General features: G+C 40.2%; 1 protein-coding gene across 4 annotated transcripts in view; it reads left to right on the top strand.

Moving 5' to 3' along the window:
* Positions 1–18,898, top strand: part of LOC134539866 (protein grainyhead) — a 272,758-nt gene that overhangs the window by 191,560 nt on the left and 62,300 nt on the right. For all 4 annotated transcript variants that reach the window (XM_063382210.1, XM_063382208.1, XM_063382207.1 and 1 more), the window contains exon 6: positions 8,073–8,184. In XM_063382210.1, coding sequence (XP_063238280.1) covers positions 8,073–8,184 — 112 coding nt within the window. The remainder of the gene's footprint in view (positions 1–8,072; positions 8,185–18,898) is intronic.

Genomic DNA, 18,898 nt, shown 5'->3' with positions numbered 1-18,898 from the left:
GCGACCTCGTCTGCAGACCCCACGGAACGTTAATTGTTTTTGTCTTGCTTGTCTCGTTTCGGGTTGTTTGGAACTTCACGTTGAAACCCAGTGCGCATTCAAGAGTTGGAAAAGCTTTTCAATTTCAGGTTTTTTGATGAAGTACTTTGACCAGAAAGCAAGGTCATGGATTAATTGTTTCGAGAAGCACTCGGTTCGCGTACAGTTTGAGATTCACTTTAGAACTATTTTTAATTTAAAGCTTGGACAAACACACAAATAAACAAATAAAATTTATGGGTGATGTGTTACATTTTGCTTTTAGTGTATTGATATATTCAATATTTTATGCTATATAACCACAACCTAGAATACATTTTTAATCAAATATACCTTTAAAGAGCAGAGATAAAAATCGTTTCAATTCCATAACAATTACTTATTTTTTTTTAGTATTGAATATTTTCAACTTGATTAGTCAGTCAGTTATCACACACACATTGAGAGATTTTCAAAAATCATATGATAGTGTCTTTTGACTGTATTATTACAGTTGTAGTCCTTACAAAAAATAATTGCATAAATACTTAGCGCAAATTACATCACAGCATAAAGTATGTGTAGCAAACAGCCGCTATTCACATAAGGATTCCATTAAACTACATACATTTGCTTGAATGACTTTAATTAATTATTCTAAACAATATTTTTATGTAACTAAATCCTGTTGAAATAAAGAAGGCCACTTAAAATTCTTACACCTTATTAACCCTCTCGAAATGTGCTGCGTAAGAATGCAACTGTATGTACGAATTCACCCGTACGCAAATAAAATATCGTGTCGAAATAAATAACTATGACTGTTATTTGTTGCTTTGAAAAGCGCCAGAGCACCAACTCGATAGCGAGTATTATTGTTTATTAGCATAAACGCCTTAAGGGGCCCGCCTCGTCAGGGGTGTATGTGTGTTAGTGAGGCGGGATGATAAGCGCGACACTCGATGGTATTTCTAGCGCGGTATCGCCTCTAAGCGCAAGGCTCTGAACTGGCGCGCAGTCTTCTCGTCGTCAATTGATAACTGTGAAATTTGTGCGGTGACCGTAGTTTTATATTACTGGGAAATGAAGATAAAGGTGTAACGCAAGCCCCTTAAGTGCTTTCAAGAATCTGTACCACTTGTTTTACACCTAAAAATTACTCTGAAAACATGCGTTTCAGCCATATTAACTCTTCTAGAAATACCGTTTAAAAACATGATCCAAAATTAAAAGTACTTTTCGGGCCTCAGCGAACTCTTAAATGCTATTCGTAAATAGGCCCCACTCGGATATCTTGAGTAGTTTTGAAATCGCGTTGTTTTTCCTGAAGCTCTGCGCACCGTCTGTGTGACCAGGTAGGCGGGGCCCTTAAGGCTTTAATGTTATCAGTTTAGTTTGTACCTGATGATGGGAACAGATTTCAGTTCCCGAAACGTCACAACCGCTGTGTCTTAAGAAACCCCACTTGTCCATCTGTGTCGTCGTCATTGTCTTGTCTGAATATATTTTTTTTTAATGTCATCGTTAGGTTCGCATTGTCGTTGTGCTGTCCAGGTAATCTGTTTCGAAACATCTTTGGGTTCGTCTGTCCTGTGTTGTCCAAGGTCGTTGTTTGTATTTAATGTTTTTATCGCAACTGTCTTGTCGTTGGCACTGTGTTCGTCTGTGATGTGGTTTTTGTTCCGGCTAAATCCTTACACGGAATTATCTGTGTGTGCTGTCTGTGCATTTATCTTCATCCGTCATTTTACATCAGCTAATTCTGGCTTGGTTTTCTGTGCGTGCTGTTTGTAAAATAGTTTTTTTTTTGTTTGTTCGTTCTTCAGGTTGCCTCTGTGACACTCAGTGTAAACTAGCAATGGCATTATGTCCCGCGAATTGTTCACATGCCTCTAGTCACACTCTCTGCAAGACTACGCTGCTAGAAATTACAGTAAATTTTTGGACTTTTTCAAACGAAGAATTTAACTCAAATAAACGGAGAATTCTTCGTTATTTCAAATAACTAAATCTTAGTATAAACTACGCCGTATTTCGACTTCCATGTTTTATATTTCGTTCTAAACAATGGTAAATACACTCATGATCAAAATAACAGTGTTCTTACTTTCGACTTAGCCAGTTTATTTTTATTTTTGTTAATATACGAAGAATTGTTTTGTTGGGGGTGGGGGGAAATTCGTGTTTAAAGTAAGCGAACTCAGTGTCCGTAAATTTACGAAGAAAGCCGAAAAATGACGAAGATCCTTGGATAATTTGTAACCAGCATACTTCGTGAATTAAAGGTGAAAATCTTTGACAGTGTAGGAGCCAACGACAAACTTGCAAGAAGCGTGTTGCCACCAGAACAGAGGGTTCAGTGTGGCGGCAGCCAATCAACAAACGACATGGCCCCGACGTAGAATCAATCCTGCTGGAATCTGGACGAAATCCACGCACATGCACGCAGATAAGTCGGCGTCTGTTTCGCGAGCACGTGTTATTTTGTTTGATTTCAATTGGTTCAGCGGTTAATTTCGGGCAGTGATTTCCTGTTGGTGAGCCAAACACTGGCTGTGGTTTTACAAAAGATTCATTTGGAAAGCAATTGCCAAGAAATACGTAGTTTGTAGTAGGACTAGAAAGCCATTGCAACTTTGTACAATACAGGACTATGGTTTTTTTGCATGTATTAAATACTTTTCTCGAAATAATACTGAGTATTTCTTACAAAAAGTTGTGCATACTTTTTTATTATTATTTTAATGAGTAACTATTCATGCAGGATTTTTTTTAAATCATGGAAAAAATAATCGAATATTCAACAATTGGATTTAAAAATTTTTTAATACTTAGTAATATGCGAAGTAACACTGTAAAGCTATTAAGGGATCGGTTTACAAATAACTAATGGAGGTGTTGGGATAACACAAAGCGTAAATGCCCGGGTAAGAATCCGAACCCAGTATTACTGCGAACACTATTTTGTAAATGTACAAAATTATCTTTATATTTACATTAGTATTTCCGTTCCATTAAAAAAAAAATACAGTGTGGCAGTTAGAAAGTGACTCGTGGTTCGCGGGCTTCACTCCCCTTACTCAGTAAATGCGAGCTCTAGCCGCCTCAAGGGGCGTCGATCTACGAGATACGAGCCAACAAAAAAAAAAAGAGGTAGTAAATAAGGCATTAACCATCGCCTTGAACTGCCTTGGGAACGCTAACCACGTCGAGTTATTATTTATGGTTATTAGGCTTGATATGCTTCCCAAACTATGCCTCACTCCACATGTTGTGTTATTAGCGGAGTGATTTACATACAAAAACACCTATTTCACGCGCTACCTCCTGAAGCGTAATTCGCGACGAATTTCACGGAAATGTTCACGTGAAAATAATTTCAGAAAAAAAAAACTGTGCGCGGCTGGCTCGAAATTTCGTGTAATTAAGAGCAATTTTATTCCGTGGATAAATACACTGAAAGAAATTTTTGTATATTTTACAACTTTGTACTATGTGCGATTTTGCAAGGCTCTGCCTTGTAGTTTTGCAAGAAATATCCTTGGCAACAGGGTTTCCAAGAATTTCTCTTGTAAAAGTACAAAAAAATTTTTAGAGTGTAAAATAAAAGTGAATATGTATGTGAAATTATTAATAAAGAATAATTTTGAGAACATTTAATACCTTTTAACATGAGTTGGGTTTTTTATCACTTGTATCCAAATAATACCGGTGGATGGTCCCAATATTAAATATTAAATACTAAATATTATGCATTTTTTGTGTTACAAACATACGGGTGCTTGTTCTAGAAGAAACTTTACAAAATCACTCTTGGCCATGTGAAATTTCACTTTTTAAAAAATAAGCTCTAAACAGTAGTTCATACCAACTTTTAAAGTTAGACATCTGAATATCTTTCAATCGTTTCTAAGAGAAGTGCCATTGATATATTCTTATGATACAAAAGAACTTCATTATATTCAATGGAATATTTTATTTTTATTGACATACGATCTCACACGAATCTATAAAAATAAGCTCTTGTTCTTGGGATAAACTATACCATTATTATGTGTGTTCCCGTTTAACTTCGTTTGTTGGCTACACGTAGCCATGTTTAGTCACTTCAGTGACCATGTAAAACGTAAAATGCAAACTTGTGTTTAAAAAAAAAAAATTGTCGATGATTAAACTCGTTGGTCAAAAATCTTGTTTTCCCCAGGGAAAGAAAATATACGATAAAAAAACTCAAATGAAACGGGGAAAAATACCCTTATAAGGTCACAGTGAGTATCTGATTTCAGTTGAACGCTCACACACTCCAAAAAAATAATGATAATATATTTTAACAGTACCTTCAACCATAAAAATATTTTACACCGTGTTAGTACCGTTATTTCGCCGAGCCCAAAGCATCGCATTTTCCATAAATTTCACGTTTTATTACATTATTTCACGGGCGTTGCTGAGAGGAAAAGGGTGGAATATTTTTGCAGCGCCTCAGCCCGTGGACATCACGAGAAGTGAAGACTGGGAACTTATTCGGCATGAATTCACGTAAAAAAAAAAAAAAAAAATTATATAAATTAAGCTGTGTCGGCGGACGGAATAAATGCGGACCACGCCCGAAAGTATTCATCTCGATCGACACGACGTCACGATGCGCTCCGAAACCCTTTCTTTCTTCTATAACTTTGTTTCGGTTTTTATTTTATTTATTTATTTTTATTATCCTTTTCTTTTACTAGCGTCCGCCTAGCTAGTCTTCTCTCTTTCTCTCTCTGTCTCTCTTCCTTCCCCCCCCCCCTCCTCCTCGGATCTACTTCATGCCTTTCCCTCGTGACGGCTCTTATCGTGGACAGACCCCGTCGCGGCTCTCAGCTTCGATACATATTCATGCGCGGAGAGGGGGAAGGAGTTGTTGGAGAGGGGGGAAGGGGAGGGGAGATGCGGGTCTTAAGGCTGCGCTTCACCCGCGATGTTGTATATTTTTTACGCTTATATCAAATTTTCATGAAAAAGAAAATTGAAAATTAGCTTATGGTAGCAATTTTGCACGTGTCAGCGAGCTATGGGAAGGAAATACAAAAAAAAAAAAATATGATTTTTTCTAAGAGAGTGAAAACGCTGTCACTCAGACTGAAAGAAAAAAAAATTAATACTTGCGTGGTCTCAACACACACACATATACATATGTGTGTGTGAGTGGACATTTTCATTTCAACGCAGCACAAAACGTGGAATGTCGATCGCATTGTGCCGTTGCAAAATCACGAGCAGGAACCTTTAAAGTGTAAATAGCTTTTTTTTTCTCTCTATCTTAATGCTTCATGTAGGCTTTGAGTCCACGCCGTGATTCACACTGGTATCGATTATTTTACTGAGCTAAACGTCTCATAGAAAGATATTTACTAATTTTTTTTATAAATATTGCTTGTTTGTATGTTTGTTTGTAATAAGAAAACTCGAAAACTGCTGTATCCATTAAAAAAATCTTTCACTGTTGTGGAAAATACATTATTTCAAATGTTTGTAACTTAAAAACAGAGAAGAACTGCCACATTTACTATTATCTACAAGCTTACGCTAAGCGAAACGTTACACATATTATCTACGTGGTTATAAAACTTGATCTATACAATAGTGCAAACGAAATGTTTATTGGAAGTTTGAAAGTAGGCTTTGTGCTACTGCCTATTCATATCGAAATTGTGGCTCGTGCCACCATGCGTAATCCTTATAAATTGAATTCAAGTATATTCCCTAAATAATTTAAGGTATGGTGTTTCAAGTACTCTATTTTAATATGTACCCTTGAGAAGTCGGTTACTGGTTATAGTCAGGAGATTTCATTTTTAAATGTTCTCAGACTCATCCTGTATATTTCTACTCCCAGCCGGCGAAAGACTTTCATAACCCCCTCCAAAATTTGTTTATTTTAATCCAGTTGCAAAGTTATCATTAAAGAAAACATAATGTGGCTCTAATAAAAAATAAATTAAAATTCAAGTACAATTTTACGATCGTCCCAATGTCCGTTTCATAAATAAGAGTAATATTTGTTCACTACGAGTAATGTTTATAATACATTAATTTAACGCACATAGTGTTTTGATCACTTTTGTATATGTAATTATCAAATAAACTAAACAAGGGTTAGTTAAGGTGTTTTATTATTAGATATTATTTTATAGCTCTACTTTGCATGTGTTGTACGATACGACAGAAGCATTCCGATCGTAATATTACAAAATAAAAATAGTGCTAATTAGTGTTAACAGAATTAATTTTTTTTCGGTTAATCAATGATTTTGCATTTATATTTTAGTCTTATTTTAATTCTGAAATGTTTTGAAGGTCAAACAAATTTAAACCTCATTTGTATCTCTCGGCATACGGCATTTGGTGGCAGTAATTTCGTGAATGCGACGTAAGTAAAGGAACGGAAATGTGTAAACACGTTGGTGCCATCTGTGGCGGGTGGCGCGAACCAAAGTTCACAAAGAAAAAATTTATAGTATTAACTGTCCAATGGATTTTAACAAGATGGACCATATTTTAATAAAATTCCTTGTCGAACATCAGGTCCAAAGACGGCATACAGTATTTTTCCAAGTTTTTTTTTTTTTTTTTTCACTTTTATCGGAGCCTTTTTATCATACAGTTCAAATTTTGGGTCTGGCAAATCGAATGATTCGATATTCGACGTACCTGCTCCGGCAACGAATTCTAGCGGCGGGTGCGGAAACTACGTGTGGTGGTTCGTGTCAGTAAATGTAGTTGAAAACACAATTTGCATATATATATATATATATGTTTATCACGCTTGGCAGTCTTTAAAGAATTCTACGTTAAATGTCGTTTCCAAGTATCCTACTATGAACGTATTTGCAACATGAGAACACACGAATTGTCTCGTTACCGAGGTTAGATGTTACGCATCATTGGCGATTACTGGAATACTCGCTCACATTTTTGTTTCCCATCGTATGAATAATTTCGCCTCCGTTCGTCAACTGTACGATCGCTTATTCTGAACATCGCCTCCTCTCTCCTCCCCCCCCTTCCTCATTCCTTCCTTTACCCACCCCCCTTATCCCGTCCGCGTGACAAGGCAGTTTTGACGACCATCCATCAAAGCGATTTAATTGGGCGTGTTCCAGATGGGGCGCCCATCTCTGTCCACGTGGAGTCGCGCTTAACTGCTAATTTACCTATCAGCCGGAAACGTCAGTCGACGGGGGCGAACGGCCACGACACGTAGCGATAAACTTTATTAATAAGCACGACCGTTTCCCGCCACGGCGACTACCTTAGTGCCAGCGCGCGCGCGTGTGTGTGTGTGTGTGTGTGTGCACGTACAGCGTGTTTCGGTACATAACATGTTATTGGTACATAACGTAGAGACCGGAAAAATTCGCGGATTCATTTCACGACAGCCTGAAATTCATATAGTTATACCTCAGTGCTGCCTCTGCTATTGGCTCGCAACTCACCTGGACGACTCTGGGCCAGTGAGAAACGCTCAACCGAAGCTGTGTCGAATCACAGGCCGCTACGTCGGGCCACCTCAACAAGACAGCAGCCGATGAGAGGGTGACATTTGACCGAGTGTACGTAGAACAATAAAGTTCATCCCAGAGGTCATTGAACCCGCGAATTTTTTCAGTCCCTATACATAAGTGTAGAGACTGGAAAAATTCGCGCTTTGGATGACCTCCAGGATAGACTCCACAATCCCCTACACACTCAGGCAAATGCCACCTGCTCATTGACTATTGACTCGTGACACCTGTCAATTGGGACGCTTGCGATTCGATACTTTTTTTGGTTGAAGGTTTTTCATTGGCTCAAAGTCCTTTAGCTAAACTGTGAGCCAATCAGAGAAGCAATATGAAGGTACAGTTATTTGGATTATAGCATATCGTGAAATGAATCCGCGAATTTTTCCGGTCTCTACATACGTGTTGTGTTGTGCTGTGTTTGTGCTACAACTACCCGCGGGTGAGTGTTGGTGAGCGCAGCCTGGCGGCGCTCGGCGGAAACTAACCGCGACGTCGCGATGTTCGCAGAGCATCGTGATGCTGATGTTCCGAGAGGAGAAGAGCCCCGAGGACGAGATCAAGGCGTGGCAGTTCTGGCACGGCCGCCAGCACAGCGTCAAGCAGAGGATACTGGACGCAGGTGAGTGCTCCAAGCAGTTCCCAGACACGTTCCTAGATGTCGCTGGCGGGAAAGTTCCCCAGTTTATGGAACGGTGTTTCCACTCTCTTGTAGTTCTGCACTCTATGAGAAATGTAGGTATGAGTTGTGGGAGCCAAAATTCTTCAATCACAATCTTGGGCGTGAATGCTTTGATTGGTTTCAAGTAAGAGGGAAGGGGGGGAGGGAAGTTAAAACTCAGTGAATTGAAAATTTGTCTTCGTAACCGGGAAAACACAGGGAAATTAGCAGTGTTAATCACCAAATCTGAATTAGTAATATTTTTTTAATACTATTATGTCTTTAATGTTTTAAAACGTGCTTGTACTTAAATGAAAAATTCACGTCTAGTTGAAAACCCATCTAATTATAATTAATTAAACGGAAGTTAAAAAAATTAAATGAACCAACCGTGTACTGTTTTAATCATTTTAAGCACGATCAATCATGAATTATTTTAGAGTTTGATCGTGGTTTTATATTATAACTGGCAGGTTTTGGTTACGTAGCATTGATGGAAATGATAACAGTGCAAACGGTGAATTGTGCTGGAAAAAAAGATTTTATGGTCAATTTGTCTTGTTGCGTGTGGTGGAAACTTGTTCAAGGTGTAATATATTTATCTTATATTTCAATATTGAAAAATGAGGTCGAGAAAAGTTTTGGTAGAAAAGCAACAACAGAGAGAACTTAGAGAAGTTATGTGCAATAAGTCGGATTAGGCCTCGCATTCTTACGATTTCCGATATGTTAATTTTCCTTCCAATAAAGTGGCCGTGCTAAAAAAATTTTACATGCCATAGGATTTAGCTTTGGCTACTTGTTCAAGTCAACCCTTGTGAAAGTGTGTGATTATCGTGATAGCTGTAGTCACCTGCGTAAAGTTATAAGTTATTTCTTCCTAGCGGCGCTTTAGAGCCTGTTAGTAAATATGTGGTTGAAGCGAGGTATAGAAAAATCTGGGAAATTTGATGGATGCCTTGACATGGGATGAATAATTCAAAATTAGAATTATAGCAAAAATATGAAAACATCCAAGATGGCCGGGCCTAATACCCTTTAAGAGTATGGGAATCCTGCAGTAGTAACTGCGAAATGAATATAAACGTATTACTAATGTCAAAATTATATTTAAAGGAAAAACTTTTTTTTGATATTATAAAGTTTTAGACTTATTGAATGAATATAGACCTAAACCGCACAGGCAGATGACCTTTGTAGTTCACCCACACGCACAAAACCCTTAGGCCTCAGATTCTACTGACCCACTTCCCTTTGTGATTCCCTACAGATTTGCGCCATTGCCCTCAACGATGACAACAAGCATAGTTTGAGATATTATAAAACCGTACATCAAACTGAAAGAAATACAATTAACTAACTTATTATCGAGAACGTATCGTGTACCGGTTATAATGCTGCTGCTAATGAAGATTGATTGCTGTTGCCTTTAAAAACCTATTGCAGACCCACAAAGTTGTCATTTTCCAAGATCATTTTTTTTCCTCAGTCTGAAAATTCATACAGAAGAAAATGGAGTGAGTTGGTGAATGGCTTTCGGCGAGAGAAGTTCCGGGCAAGGAATATGTGTAAATTAGTATCTTCTGAACTCTTCACATATCTGTCAAAATTAATAAAACGGACAATTTAAACAAAATAAATGTCAATGTCTTGTGAGTACATATATACATAATTTTAAAAAATTTCCAAAATACCCACCGATAAAAACAAAATTTTCAACAAAATATACATTAGTTCTAAATGACTGCTCCTTCTTCGTCTCTCTACGCTGTGATTTTTTTATAAATGAAAGAATAATTTTCGTGTCAAATTAGATATATTTGAATATTTTTATATTTTCATTTCTGTATTACTAAAAAAATAGTGTTCGCAGTTGGGTTGGGATTCTTACCCAGTAATTTATGCTTTGTGTTGTCCCAGTACATCCAATAGTTAAAGTTATTTGTAAACTTTTCCCTGAATATCTTTCCAGTATTTTATCTGCGCACATTAATAATCATTAAAACACAAAGTAGTAAAACTATTCCATTGTTTAAAAAATTATTATTCAATGAATACCAATTAAATATTAAATTATGCGCCAATTTTCGTAAGACGTACTCAGCATTATCTCGAAAATAAGGTTTTTCAAATACCTATGCAAAAATTAGTTAAGCCAGGTGTCGTACAAAGTTACAATGCCCTTCTTGTAGTATTACAAGCTACTTCTTGAGAATTGTTTTGTTTTTTCAATGTACGGCCTTTCTTATTGTAATTGGACGTTTTGTGCGTATCTGTCTTCTACCTTCTTGTTGCACACCCCTGATCTCTTTACATCTTAAAACCCGTGCGGTGGAACTCACGTTTTTCACACCCCTGACTTATTCCCCCTTTTTCTCCCCTTCCCAGCCTCGTCACCGAGAGGGGGGAAACAGTATCTCGTCCTGGAGATTCGGGTTTCCTTTCCTCGCTACACGGGGATTGTATTATACGTCTTGCTCCCCCCCTTCCCCAGCTTTCTTCATCCCTCCCCCCTTTCCACGCTCCTCCGTCCTCGATGAGGGCGTTGTCACGTCACGCACGCACGCATGTTGTTTTTACTCCAGTACTCGCGCGAAATAAGCTAGAGGAGATTCTTCTTGTACCTCCCGTAGCGCAGTAGGTTGAGGCGAGGGTTCGCGTGTTTTCGAATTCCGGAATGTTTTTTGTGACCTTTTATTTGTGAGATTAGGCTAAGTTTGGTTTCTTAGATGCCTGCCGTTTGGTCCAACATTATAATATAATTACGAGAGACTGGAAATATCCGTGGTTTCAATAACCTTAGTTAGGGTAGAATTCACAATCCTCTGGATACTTGAAGAAGTGTACACTGTCCACTAGCTGCAGACTCGTGAGACGTCACAACCTTGTTAGTCTGTGATTCGATATTTAATTGGTTATGGGTCCACGAATTTTTCTGGTCTGTGTGATTGAAGTCTACTTTGCTACCGAATTCTCCTGAGTAAAACTTCATTCTTATTTGTGTCGACAGGTGTAAGCGCCTCACGATGTAGGTTTTGCAACACGCTTAGCTGCACTGCTGTGCGGGTTGCCTACACAATACGGGATTCCAGTAAGGGACAGTATTTTTTTTTTTACTACTCTGTAGAGGTGTGGTCAGAAAAACAAGTGTGTGCGTAGAATCGAATCCACCCGCGACAGAAGTGAATATTCTTGCTTATTAGGCATAGATAGAGATAAATTATTTACATTTTCGAACACACTATTCACATCAAAATTAATTATATGTACTTGTATAGCTAATTGTACTAATCAATAACTCTTTTCCACGCGAATAAATAATTTGTAGATACTTTATATAAAATAAAATTAAAAAATATGGGAGCCTAAATCGTTAGCCGTTACGAAAACTGAGAAGTAAACAAACACAAGAAACGTTACGAATTCCGTAGCATCACTGGTGCGACATTTCTACCTCCTCCTTTTCCGTCTTCCCATTCGACCGCTGGTGCATGCGTTGTAGTGGCGTCACCGCTGACGCACTCTCCTCCTCTACCGGTTCTCCCACCATTTACCTGACTGTTCCTCTCATGCAATCGGAATTTTCGTAACGCTCGAAAATTGTAGCCTCCTCAGCAAAGAAGTTTCGCTTCAAAACCCTGAAAACGTCAATACACGAATAATATTTTTTGTATTGTTTTTAAATCGTATATATACACTTCAAATCTACTTTGACATCCGATGCATTAGCGAAATAATAATGGCTCTAGTAACAGTAAAACATTTTCTTTGTTTTGGAGAACGTGTTCAAGAGATCGTAGATGCATGCATGTTGGTACGATTGTATGTGTGTATGATTTCGTATATTATCCAATACTTTTTTAAAAAAAACATCTACATACTTTCGCATACTTTTCAAACAGTTTCGCAACTTAAAACTCTCAACTATGAGGTTGGGAACTGGGGTTAGCATTCGAATGGTGACAATTCGTACAGACATTTCCGATAGGGTTATATATGTATCATATATTAGCTGTCACAAACCCACTGATTGATTCTAAGATTCCATTGAAGACATTGACAGACAATGTTAAATAAAGGTATATTTTCAAAGCATGATTACGCGTGTTTCAAACATTAGAGTACCCTAGAAAATTTTCCTATCACTAGGGCCATGCATATTTCGCGAAAAGATGACGAGATTAGTTATAAGTTAAAACACTGTAGCATCGTCTGCGTTTCGTGATTGGGTGAGTTTCTTCCATGCGCATGTCGATTGTTACAACACCAATCCACAGTAATTCAGTGAGGAAGCAAACGCGTCCTGAGTGGCTCGGTCAAACAAGGCAACGACTTCTCTCACATACGGCCGCCAATCACAAGTAAGACACCTCTGGTGCGGATATACCTTGTTGCAGTCTAATAGGCGTTCAGAATTATTCGCGAAAAATGCCTGCATCTACCTATCACTCTTATCTGTGAAGTTTCAATTCTAACGCGCGTGGCAGCCATGTTTTTATTTTTATTTTCTGTTCGAGTCGTGTCACGTTGCCGGTGGGGAGTAACAAACCATCCAACCGGCGGGCTCAGTTACTAGTGTGTTGAGCAGGTGTGGTGATCTGAGGGGGTAGAGGGGGGTGGCTCACGAACAGCCGCAGACCGCAGATCCACAGACCGCTGGCCACAGACTTGAGCTGCCTTCTGGAGTTCTGCGCACTCGCAGCCTCCGAAGTTAGGGTCTGCGTCAAAATTCTGCGCCTCCTTCTGTTGTCAGAGCCGGTCCCAAAGCGCAGCATCCAGGCCACGAGGATTTCCTTCATCCACTTCATCCACTTGGTGGACTTTAAATATTTTTTTTATGGAACAAAAAGTATTCATGAAAAAGAAATTTCAGACGTTTGCAAATTGGTACATTTGCATGAAAACAGCTGCATCACTACAAAAAAAATTTTGTCTTCGGAGTAATACCGGGTTCGGATTCTTACCCGGGCATTTATGCTTTGTGTTGTTCCAGTACCTGCAATAGTAAAAAATTTATTTGCAAATCGTTTCCTGAACAGCTTTCCAGTATTAAATGAGCACAAAGTTAAGTGAAATTGTTTATTATTCGATCATATTTTCCTTGGTTTTACAATTTTTTGCTTGAATGAAACATCACCTAAAATATCAGATTATAAGTCTATGTTCTCAAGAAGGCAAAGGGAAACTTTGTAGTATTTACGGTTTAATGAGTTTTAACAAGGTGGGCAGTGTTTTAACAAAATTCCTTTGTCGAAAATCAGGTGCAATGCCGGGGTTTGGTAATTTTGTTTTCAAGTCTTTTTTTGCTGTAATCGGGGCCGTTTCGTTATATAGTTGTAAAATTTAGGTCTGCTAATCAAATGATTCAATAGTTCACGTAGCTGCTCCGGTAGCGAATTATAGTGACGGGTGCGAAACTACACGTGATTCGCGTCCAGAAACGTAGTTTGAAACATAATTTGCGTATATTTATCACGCTCGGCATCGTTTAGAATTATCCTACGTGTTTGAATTTCGTATTAAAGGTTTATTGGCAGCATGAGGCAGAGATTAAGATTTATGATTTTGACTCTACCTTTCTGCCAAATCTCACTCGACTTGTTCACTTTACAGATAGCAACTGCAATCGGCATATTATTCCTACCTACGGCCGGCAATTCTCACATTCCCCTCTCACATACACGTCCTATCAGGGTAGGGTTGGAGAAACTTCCAGTTGGTTTTATATACATGTCAGAGCTTATTTAAAACAGAACTGTTAGGGATCACTCCCTGTTGTTTGATCGGGAGGGTGTTAGGGCTTCGGCAATGACCAGCGGCTGGGGCCACCAACCCAGCATGGTCACCGCCTCACTCAGCTGACCAGACAGTTGACTGTGTCCTGAGCCCTGAGACTTTATCCCCGATCTCCCACATCACACCGGGACCCCTCAAAACACCCAGTGAACCCGTGGTCCGGTGGAGGTCTTTACAACCTCTCCTAGTTGTCCAAGCTAGTACCGGAGCTGTGTCGTCGCTCACCACGTCGAATCCGCATCAGGCTAGGGAATCCAAGCGATCGGAGCACCACTACCAAGTACGAGTCCTACCCAATTAGAATCCTGGGCCTTGGACTATCGGCAGCGGCCAGTGGGGAAATGGCCAATGGTTCGATAAGTCCAGCCTGCAGTTCAGTGAACCCACCAAGTCTCGCTCGGGCCCCAAAAGTCAGAACGGTCCGACCCACGAGGAGTAAGCATGCCGCCCGGCGAACGTGACTCTTCGCGAAACGGTATACGCGATTGAAGTAGTTTAATTGGGCAGGACAGCTTCCGCGGACGAGCGAGAGATCGGGTCGACAACGGGGGAGACATTAGCTCAGGTTGACTGCCCATCGTCGTCGGCCATACGCGAACCGTTTACCGAGCGTTAATTCCCTCCTTCCTACCAGGTCGCGTCCGAGCGAAAAAATAACCCGAAGAAGAACTGTGCGCATGAGACGGAGGGGACCTGGTTTCTTAATCACTTGCCTCCGGGTCGTAAAAGAACGGGAGACGAATTTTTATAGGAAGGATGTTTACGTCAGGTGAGAAGGGGATAAAAAGGGGGGGGGGGAGGTTTTCCCATCGAGGAAGCAGGCACGATTGGGTACAAAATGGCCCCTGGGGTTACGCCATCGGCGGAATAACTTAAAGAGGTGTATGTCCCGTTCCAGGTCATTATTTTATTATTTTTTTACGCTTAAAATTTTTAAACTGGTAGTCTTTTTAAGTGGCCGTAATTCAACAATATATATATATCTTATATATATATATACTTATCTTATATATATATATATATCTTTCACACCATACTTATCGCATAATTATCTGGCAAATTTTAATTTGTAACATTTTTGTTCAGTATGGATAAGGAGATTCAAATGGAATAAATAACGGAAACATATTTTTTTTGTTTAAAGGCAATGCTGGTGACTATTGCGTGGTGCGGTTTCAAATTATATTTTTTTAGCCTTTTAAAATCATAAAAATTCTGATGACTTTAAAGGCCTGAAAAAATTAAATAGTTTTTTTTTGTGAAAGAAATCAAATCATATGACGTAGCAACGAGTAAAATTGAGTATAAACCTAAAAAAAAATTAATAAATGAAAATATTTTTCTATAGCGACAAATTTCGCGGTGGTCGAAGAACTTCATTCAATTAAAAACGTAAATCTAGAAACTCAGTGCTCATAAATACTTTAATATTTAAAAGAAAAAAATGTTAGTTACAAATTCAAAGACGTATACCAGCCTCGGGAAGTACTTAAGACCATAAGTCGTAAAGATGTTTCCAACTTATTTTGTTGTGATGAACCCGTAGCGGACGTTTGTTGGTCGAATTGAGACACATTCTGTATAAGTAGAGACAGGAAAAATTCGCGAATTCATTTCGCAAAAGGCTAAAATACAAATAGTTATACCTCAGTGCTGCCTCTGCTATTGGCTCACAACTCACCTGGATGACTCTGGGCCAATGGGAAACACCCGACCAAAGCTTTATCGAATCACAGGCTGCTACGTTGGGACGCCTCACAAGACAGCAGCCAATGAGTGTGTGGCATTTGACCGAGTGTACGTAGAACTATGGAGTTCATCCTAGAGGTCATTGAACCCGCGAATTTTTCCTGTCCCTATGTATAAGGCATTTTTCATATGCTTCTAGTTCTTCGGGGCTTGTTGTACAGCCAATGACAAGTGTCAATCAGGAGCGCAAACGTTTGCGATCCAAGAAGTAATAAAGTAATGTGCTTGGGGCAATGCATATTTCGCGAAAAAATATTTCCAAACTAGTTATAAGTTAAAACACCGTAGCATCGTCTGTGTTTCGTCCTTGGGTGAATTCTTTTTCAGATACATGTCGATTGTTACCACAATAAATCACAGTAATTCAGTGGGGAAATAAAACGCGTCCTGAGTTGGCTCGGTCAAAAAAAAAAAAGGCAACGACTTCTCTCGCAGACGGCCGCCTATCACAAGGAAGAAACCGCTGGTGCGGGTATAAATTTTTTCTGTCTAATAGGCGTTCGGATATTTTTTTTCGTGAAAATTGCATGCCCCTAACTATAATAGTAAGCCGATCAGTTCCCAAGATGTTGACCTACAGCTAGGTGTTGGAGCTAGCCAAAGCTAGATCTTTCTGACACCGTGGCCGTTAACCTTGGCCCCGCGGAGCCAATCAGAAAAGACATAGCACACGCACGCATAAAAAAAATTGCCATTTCGCTTTTGTATTGTATGTTTATTAGGTGTGGTTTCGTATATTGATGAGTAGAGATTGGAAAAATTAGCTGAATTCATTTCGCGATAGGCTAAAATTATTTCTTTATTACAATTGTGACATGCACACCAACACCTCATAAAGAGGGTACTAGGGTGTACACGCGATACTTAAATACGTACACCTTTTCAAATACTTCCACGATCGGCTACGGTTTATCCGGAGGTCTATGGTTCAGTGAGAGGCTTCAAAGCAAAGAAGTATCGAATCACGGATAACACAGCTGAGACGTCTCACAATCCAGCAGCCAATAAGCGAGTGACCTCTGCTCGAGTTCGCATATGAAAATGGAGGGAGTGGAAAAAATTCCCGCTTTCTACTACATATCTCTAGGATATGTCTCCAAAATCCTTTACATACTCTGGTTTAAATGCTTAAATGCCAACTTTTCTCGTTGGCTAGTTAATGATTTATGAGACCTGTTCACTGAATGAATGTGATTTCGACAATTATTTTCGTGTAGAAAGTTTCTCATCGGCGCACAGTCCTAAAGTTAGCGGAAGTGAACGTGTTTGGATTCCAAACCTATCGCAAAATGATATCGCGATTTATTTTCCCGGTCTCCTTAACTATCGATGACTAGGGCCGTGCATATTTCGCGAAAAGATTCTGAGATTAGTTATAAGTTCAAACACTGTAGCATCGACTGTGTTTCGTGATTGGGTGAGTTTCTCTCAGGTACCATGTCTACTGTCAGCACACCAATCGCAGTAATTCAGTGTGGAAGCAACCGCCTCCTGAGTGGCTCGGTCAAAAAAGGCAACGACTTCTCTCGCAGACGGCCGCCAATCACAAGGAAGAAACCTCTGGTGCGGGTATTACTTGTTGCAGTCTAAAATGCATTCAGATTTATTCGCGAAAAATGCCTGGCCCTATCGATGACCGTAGCCCTGCGAGGATGCGATGCAAACAGCGAACACGTTAAGATGTGTACGTCGCTCCGGGAGGATTTGACGGGCGTGAAATCAGTTGTCCGGCTGTAGTGTTTGTGGGCGAGGGGGAGGGGGGGGGAGGTGGGAGAGATGTAGGTGAGGGAGAGGAGGTTAGGCCAGCTAACGTCCGCTAGACGCCAGGCGTCGCTTTAGCGAGTAGCTGGGAGAGGGTGGGTCACGACCCGAGGGCAAAGGAAAGAAACACAATTTTTTTTATTCCTCTCTCTCCTCCTCTCTCTCTCTCTCTCTCTCTCTCATCCCAACTGACCGCCCGCCCTCGTGTGTGCGTGCGTGCATGCGTGTGTGCCGCAGGGGTCCAGCAGGCGGACCGCGGAGTTCGACGAACCCGGGTAACCTTAAAAACCGCATGCGCTCTCTCTCTCTTTCTCTCTCCATCTCTCTGTCTCTCTCTCTCTCTCTCTCTCTTCTCCAAGCGGCCTTCAGGCACCGCAGAATAGTTGGACGTCCAGAAGCGAAAAAAAACCGACCTCGTTTATAACGTTAACCCCTGGACGCTCTCCGCTTGCAATTACGGGTCGAACTCGAACAGCGATGATGAACTCGCCGACCAAAACCCGTAGGGTCCATTATTTTCCCCTTGAAAATATTTCCACCCCGAGTTGTGCGTTAAAAAATTTGCAGCACTTTCTGCGTTCCGTGGCTGGCTGGGTTTGTTGTCAGTATGCATTATTATTTATTTTTTTTTGCGAAAAGAGTTCGAGATTAGCTGAAAGTTAGCACACTGTAGCATCGTCTGTGTTTCGTGATTGGGTGAGTTACTTTGAGGTGCATGTCGATTGTTACAACAACCAATCTCACTAATTCAGTGAGGAAGCAAACTCGTCCTTAGTGGCTCGTGCACCAAACAAGGCAACGACTTCTCTCGCAGACGGCCGCAAATCACAAGGAAGAAACCGCTGGTGTGGGTATACCTTGTTGCAGTCTAGTAGGCGTTCAGATTTTTTCGCGAAAATTTCCTGCCCCTAATGATACGGCGCTAATTGGGTTTGGAAATTGAGGAGTGTGATCGTTTGCCGATAGATGGCGGTGAATGTGTGGGTAGAATATAGGGGGAAAACCTGGCTGATGACGCGGGTGTGTGTTATGCCTCGGCGCGATCAGCAGTCGATGTCGGGCGGTCGGGACGAACGAGTGGCGTGCGGGTCGTTACCACAACGCCGAAATACCACAACGCCGAACGTTCAATAACGCCGAATACCATAACGCCGAATGCCAAATTGAACGCAACGCCGACAGCTAGAAAACTGCTGTGTACCACAACGCCGAAATACAGTAACGCCGAAAAACGTACCACAACCTAACCTAACCTAGGCTAGCCTTACCTAGCCTAACCTAACCTAACCTAACCTTACCTAACGTTTGTGGCAGTCCTGCAATGACATTTTTGGCGTTAATGTATTTCGGCATTGTGGTACACAGCAGT

This window comes from Bacillus rossius, chromosome 16 (assembly GCF_032445375.1).
Source record: "Bacillus rossius redtenbacheri isolate Brsri chromosome 16, Brsri_v3, whole genome shotgun sequence".
Lineage (NCBI taxonomy): Eukaryota > Metazoa > Arthropoda > Insecta > Phasmatodea > Bacillidae > Bacillus > Bacillus rossius.
Note: the sequence above shows the minus strand (reverse complement) of the source record. Positions and strands in the feature narration are given on the sequence as shown.